The sequence below is a fragment of the Anopheles cruzii genome, chromosome 2 (genome assembly GCF_943734635.1).
Source record: "Anopheles cruzii chromosome 2, idAnoCruzAS_RS32_06, whole genome shotgun sequence".
In the NCBI taxonomy this organism is placed as follows: domain Eukaryota; kingdom Metazoa; phylum Arthropoda; class Insecta; order Diptera; family Culicidae; genus Anopheles; species Anopheles cruzii.
Window position 1 is genome coordinate 46715687 of NC_069144.1, and position 15839 is coordinate 46731525.

At 52.3% G+C, this 15839-nt stretch overlaps 1 protein-coding gene across 1 annotated transcript; it reads right to left on the minus strand.

Moving 5' to 3' along the window:
* Positions 1 to 9897: 9897 nt before the first annotated feature.
* Positions 9898 to 14497, minus strand: LOC128279182 (arf-GAP with ANK repeat and PH domain-containing protein cnt-2-like). The gene is made up of 10 exons (XM_053017901.1): positions 14221 to 14497; positions 14010 to 14145; positions 13797 to 13953; positions 13208 to 13722; positions 13013 to 13129; positions 12831 to 12931; positions 11767 to 11858; positions 10956 to 11148; positions 10750 to 10850; positions 9898 to 10672 (listed from the first exon to the last, which is right to left on the minus strand). The coding sequence occupies exons 1-10, from the start codon at positions 14495 to 14497 to the stop codon at positions 10514 to 10516; spliced, it is 1848 nt and encodes a 615-aa protein (XP_052873861.1). The 3' UTR covers positions 9898 to 10513.
* Between the last annotated feature and the right edge of the window lie 1342 nt (positions 14498 to 15839).

Consider the following 15839-nt stretch of genomic DNA (forward strand, 5'->3'; position numbering starts at 1 on the left):
TCAGCCATGCAGAGGGTCGTCCGAGAACGACTCCAACGATTTCACATTCTCCGGGTGGGTGAAACAATAAAACAGATCTCGGACGTCTCTCACACGGACACGTTCCTTTCCGTCAGCACATCAGCATACCTAAGTGCCCGCGCACACACGAAGGTACAATAATTGTGTGTGGGTCCATCGCTCTCTCTCTTTCTCTCTCTGTCGCGGGTTGTTTCTCCTCGGGGGGCCATCATCAATGATCGGGCCGCTTCGTTGTACACTGACCTATAAAAGGAAAGCATTTCTCTTGGCACTTGGCGGCGCTGCTAGGTACCTGTTCGGTTGTAATAAATGATCGCCTCCGCCTTGGGCGCCGTCCTCTCCGATAATGAGCGAGACGGACGACGACGAAGACGGGATGCTGCGTGACACTTGCTGCTGCGTGTGTATGAGTGCGGAGGATCGAAGAACACTCTGCTGCTGCTGCACCGGATCGGAATGCTTGCCAGAAGCCGCGACGGGGCGAAGAGAACCGGCACCGGCCGCTGACGCGCGCGTTTCACTTTTACTTCCCGAGATTCTTCGGTTCTCTCTCTCGCTCTCTCACACACACACTATGCCCTTCCTTTTTTGGCACGGATGCGTGTTTTTTTTCGACTCGTGTTCGGCACCACACAGATTTACATGTTTCGCTTCCCGTGTGGCTGAATTCCCGGTTTTGAAAACGAAAGACTTGGGCACACAGATCAACAAGCGACGAACCGCGAACCGCGATCGGAGAACGTGAGTTCAGTATTTTGGCCGAACTTAATCCGGTTTCCGCGGGCGGGCTTAGTGACTGGCCCCACTGTTTCTCTGGGGGTTCTCTTTCTCGGTTCACTTTCACTTCACGACGCGACGCGTTTCTTTTTTTCTTCGTGTACGGCTTCACTAATTTATTACTGACCGAGGTGGCTAGAGTTGGCTTAAAAATAGGCTTCAAAAATAGAATATTATTAAAACAATGCAGGCACGGAGTTGTCACCAAATTCTCCCCAATTAACAACACTCAACACACACACACACGACGGCCGTGTGCCGTCTAGGTGATAAGAGGCCACACCGCGCGCACACAGCCATTCAGCCGGTGAGAAACGGCTTTGGGGTCACTTTTCTTTTCCACACACCCCACCGACCGGGTTCTCCGGGTCTTATCGTACGGGCCAGCCCCCGGCGCGTGTGGCATGGCCGTTCAACGGCCCGAGTTTCACCGACTTTTCTTGCACTCCGCTGCTTCTCTTCGCCCGAAGCAAGAGAGCGACAGAGTGAGAGAGAGAGAGGGGGACATGAAAAAATAGGCAAAAAATCAGTCACTCACTCCGAACCCAACCTGACACGTCGTCTTCTCGTCGGATCCGCCGGAGAATGTGTAGCGGCCGCGGGAAACCGTGGCCGCTTCTGGCTTTCTATCGTGCCCCTCTCTCTCTCTCTCTCTCGCACACAAATTCACACACAATAACCTGATGCTCTCACTCTTTCGTTACACCGGCTGCGGCGGCCACTTTCTTTCTTCGGCTTCCGTGGCCCGTAATTTGTGGCGTTCACCATCATTGCTCGCGGCCTGCGCTCGGAGCTGAACCAGGTGAAATTTCCCATTCGAAAGAAGCCCCCATCCTGGCTCAGAGGACACACACATACACACGCTGCGATCGATCGCGATCTTCGTGTTGGTCGCTGCACAAGTGGCGCTCGCTTTTTTACCCTTCCTTCTGGCCGTCTTCTGCACACACACTAAAGCAACGACACTACTCGAAAGCGAATGAAAGCAACTGCTCGATCTCTTTCGATCTCCGCACGTACCGTGGTTTCAGCGTGGAAAGTCTGCAGTCAAACAAAAAGCCGAACTCGAACGGGGAAAAGTCTCTACACGGGCGGAACGACCGCGTCCGTCGGATGCTAGCGATCAACTGATCGCGCCCCGGATCGACGAACCTCGTCGTGGCTCGCGTCGTCGTTGGTCGGACTGTTTTTTTTACTGTTGCCTTCTTTCTCGCCCGACATGCTTTCTTCCCTCGCAATTGCAATCGCTCGCGTCTTCGTGTGGCATTTTTCTTGTCCATCCTTTTCCGAGCGCTGGCCTCTTCTCTCTCTCTCTTCTGCGAGCGCCGTTTTGGCTCGAATGGGTTTTGTTGTTTTGTCAGAATTCTTCAATCATCGTCATCGACCAGCATCCAGTTGGCCTGCCGGTCGGCGGCCGATTGGGCGGATTGCGATGATTGATCGAAGGGAAAGTGTAGAAGATTGTTGGTTTTAATGCTGCGCCGTCGGTTGGTAGATTGATCGGCGGTTCCTGACGATCGGTGATCTAACGGAGGTTATGTTAAGATGGGGATGCGCTTCCAAGAACGCTCTCGGGCGCGCGTTTGTGCTTTGATGGAACGAAAATCACTGCCGGCCGTAGCGATCGATCGGAGGTTCGGAGGATGGTTTTTGGTGATCACCGGTTTTCTACGGTGCTTTTTAGAGGGTAACAGACAAGCTGAAAAAAATTGACGAAAGTAGTAGCATCCAAGAAAGTCAAGGGAAGTGAGCTCGTGCATAGGCCCGTCAGACTATAGGCGGAGATCGAAGGAGATGGACTAGTTTCTTTAGTCCGGAGGGCCTATGTCTTGACTGGGCCTGACTCATCAATGGACTATTAATTTCAGGATGGACTTTGCGGTGAAACTCACGTCGTTGAGATGTGACAACTCCGCAGAGTTGAAGGCCCATCTCAACAACTTTGTAAGACGGATGTTCAAGGCTATTGTTGTTGTGCTGGAGAAGTTAGTGAGACAGGGTTTTTTTATTCTTCCTACTGCTGGGCCCTGCTTCCTGCTATTTGCTCCACGTATCATAGAAATAGAACTCCTTTTTTTTTGTTCTAAGGCCATCCATTAAGGCCAGTCTCACCACGGCACCGCGGGTTGGAGGCCCAGAAAGAGGAATGGCGCCACCGGTGGAATGTTCCGCGGAATGCACTCGGAATCCTTTTTATTCCACCTGCCTGTGTGCGGCGCCTCACCGCCGGAACCGTTCAATCAGCAACCGACGAAACACCACCGAATTGTGAATCCACGGCGAGGCCATTCTGATTCGCTAACGGGATCGGTCGCCGCCCCGTTCCGAACGGTTCCGTTTCGTGGTGTTGCCCGAGCCCAGTCCGGGAGAACTCGGTGTTGCGAAAGAAGCAAAATTGTTTGCGTTGAAGGGCCCCCGGCCCGGCGCGGCCCGGCCCGGCTCGACTCGGCGGTTGTTAGATAATTCTGTTTTCTTTGACCGCCTTCGAGCCGCGGGGCCAACCGGAAATCTCGGGATTGGGTTTGATGAGGCTTCGGCTTCGCACCACAATCCCATCCTGCGCCATTGATGGGCGATAATTAAGCGGGCGGGCGGACGGGCAAACAAATGGATGAGCGCGGCTCTTTATCGGCTGTGGGGTGTTTATTTGGTTACTACATACCACGGGTCCGTGCAGCTGAACGCTGTACGCTTGTTGATGGACCGCTAGCTTTTCCAATTCACGTGCCAGAGGTTCACGCGCGTAGCGAAAGAAAACAAACCGCCGCTTTCGCGCCTTCGTATCGAACAAGACCCACGCAAGAATGAATCTGAATCCAAGCTCCAAGGCGGGTTCGCATCCTCAAAAGTGCGTCCAATAGCGGAGGCTTCCCAAGATGATCATCGATCGCAGGGTTGGATTGCAACGAACAGGTTTCGTTGATAAGCGCGCTGACGGTCGGTTCCCCAATCGATCGCGCGGGCCAATTATCAATCATTAGGTCAACTGTACATTGACTGTGTTGGGCCGTTGGGTGAGCGGCAGCGCATCAGGTCAGGAGTCCATTGCTGCTGCTGGAGAAATTTTAAAACCCCACAACCTTATTTAATTTATGTGTGCTTGGCAACTTGGCCAACATAACTGTACGGGATCTGCACCTCCAAAAAGAGGGCCCTTTCACCGTGGGTTGTGAAGGGGACGGCCAAAAAGAAAAGGGATCACGCTTGATCGTTAAGACCCCCGCATCCATCGATGGCCAACAGATACAATCTCCAGCCCGCGGGCTGTGGGGCTTTATGGCCACCGCCAGCTTGGGCTTTGAATTGATTTAAATTGGGAAAACTGGAAAACCTTCTTTCGAGATGTGTTCCGTTGCGTCATGTGTTCGGTTCGGTTGCGGACAGTGAGTGATGGGCGGCCGGGCCTTATGTCATCCCATTTTCTTTGCCACCGTTATCCCATTTCCAATTTAGAGCGCTTTAATGTGTTTTTGCTGGTTGTTTTCCCTGTGGGTCCTTCCAAGTCTTCGATAATCATACGGGCCGGGCGCCTCTCTAATGTCAACTCATGGTGGCGGGCGCCGTGGGCCACAATATTCACTTACGAAAGCAGCCGGCGGAAGCGGGTGTCGCTTCGGTGCCCGTCGGCAATTGCAAACACAATTGCCGCACAATTGGCGCATTCGGGGGTCTTGAAACAATATCTGGAGGCGCTGGTGGCAAATTGGACGAGAAACGTCAGTTAAAAAGACACTTCCGGACGCTTCCTAGTGCGCCCCCCCGCGCGGCCGGCGAACAATGGCGGCGGTCGGGGGCGGGGGGGGGGGGTCTTGTGTCCCGCGCGGTGTGCGTCGATCGTCGCCGGAGTTGCATCGAGCTGCAGCTTTGCCGCTTTTAATGACGGCAATTAACCGTGCCGCGCGCACTTTTTGCTTCCTCAAAACCTTCCAAAACAATTAAAAACTTTTCTCCACACACATGCGTGGGCCGCCGCCCCGGCTTAAAGCGCCACTTTTCCTTCCCGGCGCAGTGTCAGCAACAGAGAGAGAGAAAGACGTTGCACTTTTGAAAACGAAATCGGATCGTTTGTCGGGGGGCGTTAAAAATTTATGCATTTTCCACCCTAATTCCGGTGCACGCCGCCGAGGCCGCCTTCGTCCGGTCCGGTAGGCCCGAGTTTTGAGAGTTTCCTTAATTTTGATTATCGTTTCACGGCAGGAAAGGAACGGTCCTCGGGGCTAATTTTAAAGTTCCGCAATTAAATTAAAACCTCCACCGTGCACCGTGTGCGCTTTCGATTTCGGCTATCGACACGGGCCACGGGCCGCCGAGCTGAGTTTATCTTCCGGCCCGGTCCGGCGCCGGATTTGGTCCGTTTCGGGAGCGAACGGCCGAACGAAGGAGAAATTGCTCCTAATGACGTCTCCGGCGCCGATATTCGATATTCACTAACGAATAATGGTTCGATATTCACTAACCCGGCGCGACTTTAGCTGAGCTGGGCCTATTTCCCACATGCAGTTCGGAGACGGGAGATTCAGTAAAGTCAACCAGTTGGGATTGGGAGAGGTTACTTTACTTTCGAAGATCCGAAGAACCAATACATCAAACACAGCTGGAGACGGACTTTGGGCAGCTTTCTCGGTAAAAGTTCTTCAAACCTAAGATCTCGAACCTGTGAGGCAAAATTCTTAGCTAACTTAAACGCTACTCTAAAAACTCCCAAATCTTGATATGGCCTCCAGAATACACTATGGCATGTCTGATCGTGGAATAGCTGAGATCTGAGAGAAGATCTCACCTCCCCAAAAAACTGGGTGGCCCCAGATCGTGATGTCGAATTGTTTGCTGAAAATAGACGATCGAATCAACACCAATCAACCGATCGCTGGCTGGCACCTGGGTCGCTGGGGAATTATTTGCCGATTATATTTTTCTGGCGTTCCAAATCTATGTCAATCAAACATGGCGTTCACTGTCGATGATGATGATGATGATAGTGGTGCTTGGTGAAAGTGTCTCGCCGTCGTCGGGGCGGGCTTTTTGGCAACCCGGTGTCAATTGGATCAGCAAACGAAAGTTGTGGAGCAACACACGGACGGTGGGTGGCTTGCCAAAAAGTTTACCAAAAAACCGGTGACCCATTTCATCTCCCTTGCTTCGAAGTGGAATGTGTGCCTCCGGCGTCCGGATCAGAACTTAAGTTAGCTGCGCCTAGGTCACCTGTGCCTGGTCGCCAAGATGCTAACGAGCCCGAACCGTGGAGAAGTGAGTTAACCGGCCATCGGTCGATCGGTTCCAGCGTTGACGAGGCCCCGCGGGTCTCCGCCATCGATCGGGCCGCCATCGATCGTGTATGTGGGTCAGCCGAGGCTAGGGCGGGAATCGGACTCAGCTCTGTCTGTCAGTCGGGAAAAGACTGCGTGAGGGGGGGGACACGTGATCCGTGTCCGCAATGCGCGAGAATATCCGGGACGGGGCTCGGTAGGTGAGATTAATGTGCGCCACGTACTAACGAGACACGCGCGTCGAGAGATTCGCAAACGCTTGATCCACAGCGAATGTACCCGCCAAGTACCGTTTTGCCAGAGGCCCCCCGGGGGGCTGCTCTCGGTTGGCCGATCTAATTTTACGTGCCCGCGACGACACATGTTCCCGGGGATTTCTCCGCCGCCGTCGTCGTTGTCGTGGTCCAACCATCGGTCAACTCGACTACGCGAACGGCAAATTGAATTGGCAACGGGTGTGCTGTGGTGGTGTGTCTTTCCTTTTTGGAATTCTGGAGACACCGGCCCCGGTCAGAATAACGGCCACGCCGTCACGCAGAACCGTAGAACCGTTCCCGATCGCTGGCCAGGCGCCGGCCACCGGGTACCGTTCAAATTCTGCTAATTAATCGAACGTGCAAATGCAAATTGCGGCCAGGCATCAAGCAAACCCGTTGCTTGTTGCTGGTGTTACTGTCTATTGGTTGAATGAACCCCCTCTCGCGAAAAGAACAGACCAACTCCGACCGCCCCGCGGAAGTTGAAGAATTCGGAATAACACGAAAACCTGTGCAGGAATGCTGGAGCCCCCCCCGAAAAGCGGGAGAGAACCCAGAATTGCCCAGAACAAGCTCGTCTGTTTGTAAGGTGAGTTTGGTCTATTGGTTTTTCTTTTGTGTGAAATCCGACTCCTATCAATCGAACGTGCCTCGCGTGCCTCGAATGGCCATAATGAGAGGGAAATCGATTTAAAATCTCAAATCGCAGCCCCAACTGCCAGTAACGGCCTGCAACCATCCAGGCCGTTATCAACGGGCTCCGAAACGGCTCGAAATGATATAATAGGCACCTCGGCACCGGCAATCCGTCGGGAGCTGGCCGCCTTCGGTGGCCGGGGCCGAGAAAGGACTGCACCACCACACACACCGCACCGGGGTGTGCCGTAATTGTTGCTGAACAGAAGTGTTTTGGTGGAGTTTCGAAACACACCGTAGAGGAGGCGGCCTCGTGCGGAGAGGCCTTAGAAGAACTCCTGTGTGTGTGTGTGTTCGTGTCATTATTATTTATTATTACAATTTCCATTTCTCATCGCCGCGAGCGAACGCGCGCGCGCGGTGTAATCATTGCGTAGATGCTCACCAAAAGGAAAAACCGAGAAAAGCTTCCATAAGCCGGTGGAGAAAAAAAAATGCCCACCGGCCGAAATGTAGGTTACGGAGGAAAACTGCAGCTCAGCCTGGGGTCGTGTTGGGCAGGCCAGGCAGGAAAAGCCATCATTATTGATGAGCCACCAGGCCCCACTTGACTTTTACCATCGCAGTGCGGTATCGCTGGGGCCTGCCGGGTGGTCAATCGCGCACCGTGTTGGAACCATTTCCTTTCCTGAGCTTTGGTTTTGGACGCTGCTCTCCTCAATGTGTCAGGCAGGTGGGCTTTTGGGTGAAAAATTCGTAACTAATTGGCAGGGCGTTGGGAAGTGTTAGGTCACGTTGGGTGGATCGATTCCGCCACAAAAAAAAAACATGCGTTGGTTGGGTCCAAAAAGAAGGACATTAGGAAAATAGGGCGTTTATCGATGTGAAATTGATCAAAAGAATCGTTAAAGGTTAAAGGAAGAACCGAAAGCTCTAAAGGGGGTTCCGTTTGACTATTATCAGTCAATTAGAAGGTGGAAAACTCATCCAAAGTGCTGCAGTCGAAACATTTATTATAAAAGATTACGGTAACCGGTTCGAATGGCACACTTAAAGTATTGAAGACATGGCGCAGGAAAAACTATGAACTGGTTGGCTGCGGAGCGGACACCATTTTTCGAGCTCGCGGATTGCTGCAAGAAAACGTAACTGCTCGAAAAAACGTCAAACACTATTGCAATTTTTTTACTGCTTGAACGGTGATCAAATAAAAAAAATAAAAAAAAAATACGGTAACCGTTGCACATTGCAAACAACATTGTATTTTGTCCATGTTTATAGTGATTTATTTTCTGTATATTCATTTCAGTTTTTTGTTACACATTTCAGTTTCCCCCCAGAGAGAAAGGGTCGTTCGGTTAACGGAGCGGAGGCCGTGAATGAAGCGTTTCGCGAGCGTCCTTGCACCTTATTTTTGTGTTTTTAAACATTTCGGAAACAATACCCATTTTCGTTCGGCATTTTGCAATTAAGAACTCCCGGCACAAGTACCGGCGTTGGGATGTGAAAAATTCGTAACTCGTCCCTTCGCATGTGTGTGCCTCTTTCTGTAAGTCTTTTAGCTTTGTCCGAGAACAGAGAGATTAACAGTTCTTTACACCGATTCAACGACTTCTATGTAGGTGTCCATCAGCTTGAGAATTGATTGGTCACCAGAACAACAGAGAGTGTGTGGTCAGACGATTGGGCGCCCATTTGCCCGCAGGATACGGAAACGGAAAGAGGACGTCCGCTAATTCACTAATGGTTCGACCAATATCCCTCCTCTATAACACCATGCTTCGAGCACGGTACACAGCGTCACACAAATGAATCTACTGGCACATGAATCTAGTACACCTACAGAGACAGGACCGCCGGCGGTATAAGCAGTCTAGTCTCCCTTTGCCACTGCACGGAACAGAAAACGGGGAAACAATCTCCCACCACTATTGTGTGTGTAATTGACAGGTCAGCATCTAATCGCAATAGTTTATACAATCTCTACAAAGTTCGTACGCCCCGACGGCCCCAGAAAGCACACTGCCGTGTGCCGTTCTTGCGCTGCTGCGCTGCTTACAATGTAGGTTTTTAGGTCTTTTTGAAACTGTTCGATCTCCTCAGACAGACACTTCATATACTAAGAAGAAGCAAATCAAATAAATCGCCTTCGCAATCGCATCGCATCGTCGTATAGTTTAGGTGCTAGGTTTTCGTTTGCCATTTAGGCCGCGCAGCGCCCTGCGAACGGGGGTGGGGTTCTGCTATGCAAATTAGTAACAACAGTTCATAGTACCTCGGGTCAAGCCAATATTGTTCTTTGATTGTTCCCCTAGCTTGCTCTTATTTTAATATCGAATTGTGAGTCAAATTAACGGCAAATGTTTGGATAAATGCAAAAAACCAAAGGCATGTTCCAGCATTGTGCCATCGTTCCTGTCCACGCTTGGCCTCATCGCTGACTTAAAGCTGACGGCGTGTTACTATGCTGCCTGTCTAGATGCGGTCTCCTTGTTTCGGTTCGGCCCAAGATATGTCCGTTTCAGGCGTCGATTCTGCATTCTGCGCCGTCGGAAGTGCAAAAAGGGAGGTGAGAACAGTTGTCGGCAGTTCGCTCGTGGCTCATGGGTGGCTGCCACAATTGCCACCAACATTTTGTTGCGCCTCTTTGTGCTGTCCAACTGAGGACTGCAGCGAAGAGTGTCCCTGTGGGCGCACGAGCCAGCGGTGAAGCGATAGAAAGGGATGCTTTTGTTCACAAGGAAACAATAGTGTGAAAACGTTACACACACACACAGACGTCATCCATTATCCACTAAATACCAATTACTTAGTACTTTCTTTTGATATACCACTAAAAGCGTCGCGGAAAGTCATTATTTTCTCTTGCTTTGTTAATTCTACACAACAAACCACCTCCTGGGTTTTATTCCATTTGACACATCCGTAAATATCCGGTCTAACACGTGTGTATACTCTCTGTTTGTATATGTTAATATTTGTATATATATATAGTTTTGTTTTCATATATCAATATTTATATAATAGTTAGGTTTTGTAAAGACATCCTGCATCTTTATCCCTTTTGCTCTCTAACACTTTATCAACACATTAGTTTTACGGTCTTCTTCTCGGCCCTCCGTTTTAAGGATAATTTTAATAAGATACGCATTCTGAGCTTGTTTAGCATTTAAGAGAGTTTAGTGTTTCGTCCGGAATCAATCCCGTAAGCAATCCGAGAAACAAAAGAAAAGGCGGACACAGTGTCCACATTGTGTAAAGAAGCGTGTTGGAACCTCAAACACACCCACACACGCACGTTTCATATGTTTTCAGTAAGGTTTCCCTTGTGTATATATGCCAGTCTTTGCTGATGTAGAGAAGTGCGATAGCGCGTAAGGAAGTAGAGTTCTATTTGTTTCGGTTCTCTTCTTATATAAATGTTGCCAACGATCTCCGGTGTCCGGTAGACCTTCCGACGTTTCCTTCGTTTCTCGGTGGGAAAACTCGGTCCGGCGGCTTCCGACGGTTCTGCTGCATTGTGGGATCTTCCAAGTACGCGTCCTTCGTACAGGCTTAGAGGACGTGCAGATTCTCGCAGCTCTTGGACTTTGTGATGTCGGTGAGACAGATTTTGTGCAGAATCTCCTTGGCGATGTGCAGCGACATTTGGGTGCGCGAGTTGCGCAGGTTCGTGGCGCTGGCCCGCTTCTCGCGCTGCTCCTTCAGGCGTATCTGTCCGGCGGATGTGGCGGAGAGCACAGATAAATTTACTACCATTACGGGTAACGGGAGGTAACAGGCGGACTTACCTGTTTGAGCACCCCAACCAGCAGCTCGTCGACGTTGTGCTGAATTCCGCTTGAAGTTTCGATAAACTTTGCCTCACGCGAAGTGGCCAAGTGTTTGCCCTCTGCAAAAAAACAACAAACAAATGACACACAAAAGTGCCACCCCGTGCCGATTATAGGTCACTCTGCTGCATGTCCGGTTTTCAGTCCCCTTCCCCCAGGCTTACCGGCCGTGGTGATGACTCGGGCCCGCGCCAGGTCCGACTTGTTGGCCGCGATGATGACCGCCTTTTCCTTCGTGTAGTGCTCGGACCAGAGGTAGTTGAGTATTTCCTCCGCCACCCGGAACGAGTTCCGATCGACGATCGAGTAGACGACGACGCAGGCGTGCGGTTCGTACGTTGACAACGAGTTTTCCACCTGCGGAATGTGGAGTGTGTTTATGCATTCGTGTGTGTTCAGGTGCAGGCCGGACCGGCCGCAGCCAATCGGCCAATATTGGTCGACATTCGTTCGCCCACATCGGCGCCCGGGGGTGGAACAAGGCCACTCGGCCACGACCTTGGAAATTGTCACGTTTCGACCATCATCAAACATATTTGTGTGATACTTGGGTGCCGTGCCGTGGTCCAGACAACCAGAAAGTTCTACCGGAACTGCGGCACGGAACGATACGATTACTTTAGTTTTCCTCTCTTTTGGGGGGAAAAATGAACAAGTTGGAATTTGAATAGGAAAATTAAGCGTAAATTAAATATAGGCCCGAGCGGCGTTCGAGTGTAAATTAGGTTAATGAAAATTATTCCACTTCTGCCACGGCTGTACTTAAAAGACACGACCGTCGGATGGTTGGATATCGTAGGTGAAAGGGTCGACTCCGAAGTTTGAAAAAGTTCGTTCGAAAGTTCAAAGCATCAGCAGCCCCCTAACCTTACGCTAAGCGACTAACCAAACCGATGATTGACAGACTTTATCTAATGGCGAGTGTTGCTTTGATCCAAGCTTATTTGTGACACATTTTTACAGACCGATACTTACACTCATTTCCACGTTCGGGTGATCGATAAATATCATCTCGGACTCCTCGGTGTCCAGCAGCACACTGACGGTCTTCTCGCCGAACTCATCATCTGGGAAGAATCGTGACAAACGGAATCGGAAAATCGAAAAAAAACACGGAAACCGATTGAAGCAAGCGGACGTGCAGAAAAAGACAGGCATCGCCTCGGCGCGATGTGCGATGTTAATTATGGCTTGCCGTGCCGCCTCCTTTGGGCATCAAAATTAATCATGCTGCCGACCGACCGCGTGGCCCCGACGTGCCTCGCTTCACGTTCTGGAAAATTCTTCAACACGCCGCGCAGCAGCCCTCGGGGCACCCGGTGTTTTCCCGGATTCGGAGTCTCAAATTGCGGTTTGTGTGCGAACCCCCCGTGTGCGTGTTCTTGTCTGTTTGCCCGCCTCCGAGAGAGGATCATATATTGTAACCCACTTTTCGTTTTTGCACATAATTAGGTCTCATCAAATTAACCTTTGGCCCACCCCCCTACGTCAGGTAGTCTCGACCAGCTGGGCCTGGGGCGCTCGGTGATTGAAACATTACAGTTTCGCGGCGGTAGATTGTTAGAGACGATGAGCCTGTAATGGTGCCCGTGAAATGTTGTGGGAGCAAATTTTTCACTCCCCGTTCGGCCACTGGCGGCAGGGCTCCACATCAACCAATGCTGATTAATTAAAAAAGTAACGTAATAATAGAAAATTCCGTAACGAACGTATGCTGGCTATAGCTTGGAAACTATGTTACGTTCTTGAACTTGTGCTGATCCCACGTGAAGCGTCCGTTTTTAGACCGTGTGTCCAGCCACGTGATTTAACATAACTTTACCCTTTGATTGTATTTTTTTCAAGCTTGTAGTTCAACCTGATTTTCTGTATAATTCGTTTTTGCTAATTATGAATTACTTTCTCAAATGCTAATCCCCTTAGAGTCTAGTCCAATGAAAACAACCTCTGATTTAGTCTAGACACGAAGTGGCGCAATACAGTCCAGTACTTCAAATAGCAACCCCTGATAGGACCAACTCTTGGCCCGCGTAACTTACCAAGGCTAGCATCGTACGTGTGCATGTACTCGGACGTCATAAACTGTGAAACCAGTGCCGTTTTGCCAACGCCCGAGTCACCCAGCATCACCACGCGGTACCTGGCGGAAGTGGAGCCAAAGATCGAGAATTGGTTTTAGGATTCATACTCTGGAAAAAAAGATGTTCCGACGTCCGTTTACCTGGTAGGGATTGGTTCACTCTCGTCGTCCTCATCGCCGTGGGACGATGGAAGCGAGTCGACGGTAGCGTACCCTCCACCACAGCACGATCCTTCGAAGGGTGACCGTTCACTGGCCCTGGTCGGTTTTATCGGAATGCGAGAATGGGAATGTGTCACTTGACGTCTGCGCCATCCTGCGCCCCTTTCGACTTACCGGCTGGCGGTCGAGTTGACGCTGGTGTTGCTCTTGGACCGCCGCGAGATGATCGAGTCGCCACAGTTGACGACCGTGCCCTTGCTGATCGAGAAGTGCCGTAACCGGTACAGGTCGTCGCTCTGGCGCGGATTGTATGGCCGCTCCGGTAACGAGCAAACGCGGGGCCGCGCGTGGTCCGGCACCGGAAGCTCCAGAAAGTTGGACGTCCTCCGCTGGCGCCCGCGGGCCGAAGCCTGGAACGCCAGAGGGCCAAGGTCTTCGTTCGAGAAGACGGACGCGTTGGAGGCCGCACTTTTGATCGAGTCCCGCGAACCCTTCCGGCTGGCCAGGAAGGCGAGCCCGCCCCCCTTGTGACTGCTGCGTCGCCGACCGTGGCGACCTCCGCCTCCACCGCCGATCATCATGGTGCCATCGCTGACCTGCGTCAGATCACTGGTGGACTTGCGGCATACCAGCGACACCACACTGTCCGAGCAGGTCCGGTCGAGCGTCGAGTGGGAGTTCCTCAGAACCTGCATTTTGGGAAGAGGGAGAGGGTTGACCAGTAAGCAGACACAAAATGCCGGAGGCCGTTCCCTTGCCCTACCTGGTAGCCGGGGTTCGAGATGATGTTGATCGTTTCGCTGTTGAGCTGGCGGCGCGAGTGGCGCGGTGAGACCGACGGAGACTTGGTCCGGGTCACGGCCGAGCTGCTGTGGCCCGGTGAGCTGCAGCTTGCCATCGACCCATCCAGTATCGATTCACTGAGGAGGAGGAGATGCAGGGATTAGCAGCTCTTGGGGATTCGGTGCCTGCTTACTTCTCGAGCGAGTTGTCCGGCGTTTTGCTGGGATAAATTCGTTTCTTCGCCCGATCGATGTCGTGCGTGTCGATTGATATGCTGTTGGAGAAGTCTTCCTTCGAGACGGAGGGATAGCAGAACTCGAACCGCTTGCCTGGGGCGGATAAAAGAGACACACAGGAGTCAACGATAGGAGCTATCACGGCGGCATAGCAGGCACCAAGCTTACGCTCAAACCGTGGACTGATGGCCACGTAGTCGAGCTCCACCGTCGACGGGGTGGTCACGGCCGTCGGGCTGCAGTAGTCGAACACGTCGCCGACGTCATCTTCGGTGGTTTTGATGATCTTCGGACTGGCCGGCAACGAGGTGCGCTTGCTGGTGATGCTGCTACTGCTCGGCCACGAGTCGGCGTGGGTCTTCTTCAAGTCCCGGCGGGCACCGCTGGCCCTACCGGAGTTGGCCGGGGCGGGCTTCCGTGTCGGTGTCGGCTGCCCATCATCCATGCTGAACCCCGCGCTGGTGTGTACGGTTCTGGTCCTGAGTCCTGTTGGCTCAAACAGGCTACATGTCTCTCGCACACTTCACTTCATTAGCATGAGCCACAGTCTGTGTCGGTGATGTGTGGTATCACCCTCACCCTTAGTCCTTGGTATCACCCATGGCAGTCCAGCCAATCACTTACGTTGGCCTACCTGGAATCCCATCATCTGGAAATGGCACACACACACACAGACACGTGAAACTTGATACGCCCCCGGTGCCCTCTCGTCCGTAGTCTGGAGTAGTGTTCCCTGGGGTCTCCCCTGGGGTAGGATCGATATTTGTGGTGTGGACACCAGTCGACGTGGAACGGCCCGAAAAACCAATCATCCATCAAAACGGGACCCGCCCCCCGGGGGACTCCTTCACCAAGGGGTAGACACAAAGGGGTGTCCCTTGTTGTGGCTCCCGTCCGTCAGAGAACCCCGTTCGGCAGAGGTTCCACGTCGATCGCCGGGTGTTCGCTAAATCACGCGCCGTTGTTCGACACCAAATCCCATTCTGGGTCCCTTATTTCGTTTTCGTCCTTGTCCGACGCCGTGAAGGTGGCCGCCGCCGTTAAGGTTCATCCTGGCTTACTCCAACCGGTGTTCACCCTCTGATAAATCTTCATCAAGGCAGGCGGCTAGGATTTGTGAAAAAGGACGCGCCGGTCAGCGTCGGACGGATGGGGGCCGCACACAATTATGGGCCACAGGGAAAAGGACGGGGTTCAGAAGGACGCTCTTCCATCGGCGGGGCCACTGCCTGGGACCGGAAATGATGTCGAAGCGCGCGCCCTGAAGAGGGACCAGCTAGCGTACCCCGGGTAGTCGGGAACCGGAAGATTAGGGACCTGTTCGGGTCGGGAAATTACATTACAACACTCCACGCCAACCTACACATCCCCATTCGGGCAATCCGATGGAGGCAGAGAAGGCAGTTCTACAAATCGTCCCGGAACTCACCGGCCCGGTAGCCGGTTGACGAGCCATAGCAAATCCCTGGGTTCCCGTCATTACGGCTTTGTAGGAAGTGCCGGCGAACACGTGCGAAGGAAGTAGATGAAAGGTATTTGATAGGCGACCGCACGCAGTGGACGTAGGCACTCCCAACTTCCGGTCACACTCCGGTCCGGTCCGGTCCGGCGGTGTGTCAACTTTACCGCCGTGCGGCGTTGAACGATTACAACTTTTGGCCGCTGCCTGCGCGAAACAGATGAACTGGATGAAGAATTATGCTGTGTGTGGTGCGTCACGCCACGTCCGCGTCACACACCGAACGCGCCACCACAACCACGTTCACCGGAAGTGGTGTGGTTTGGGT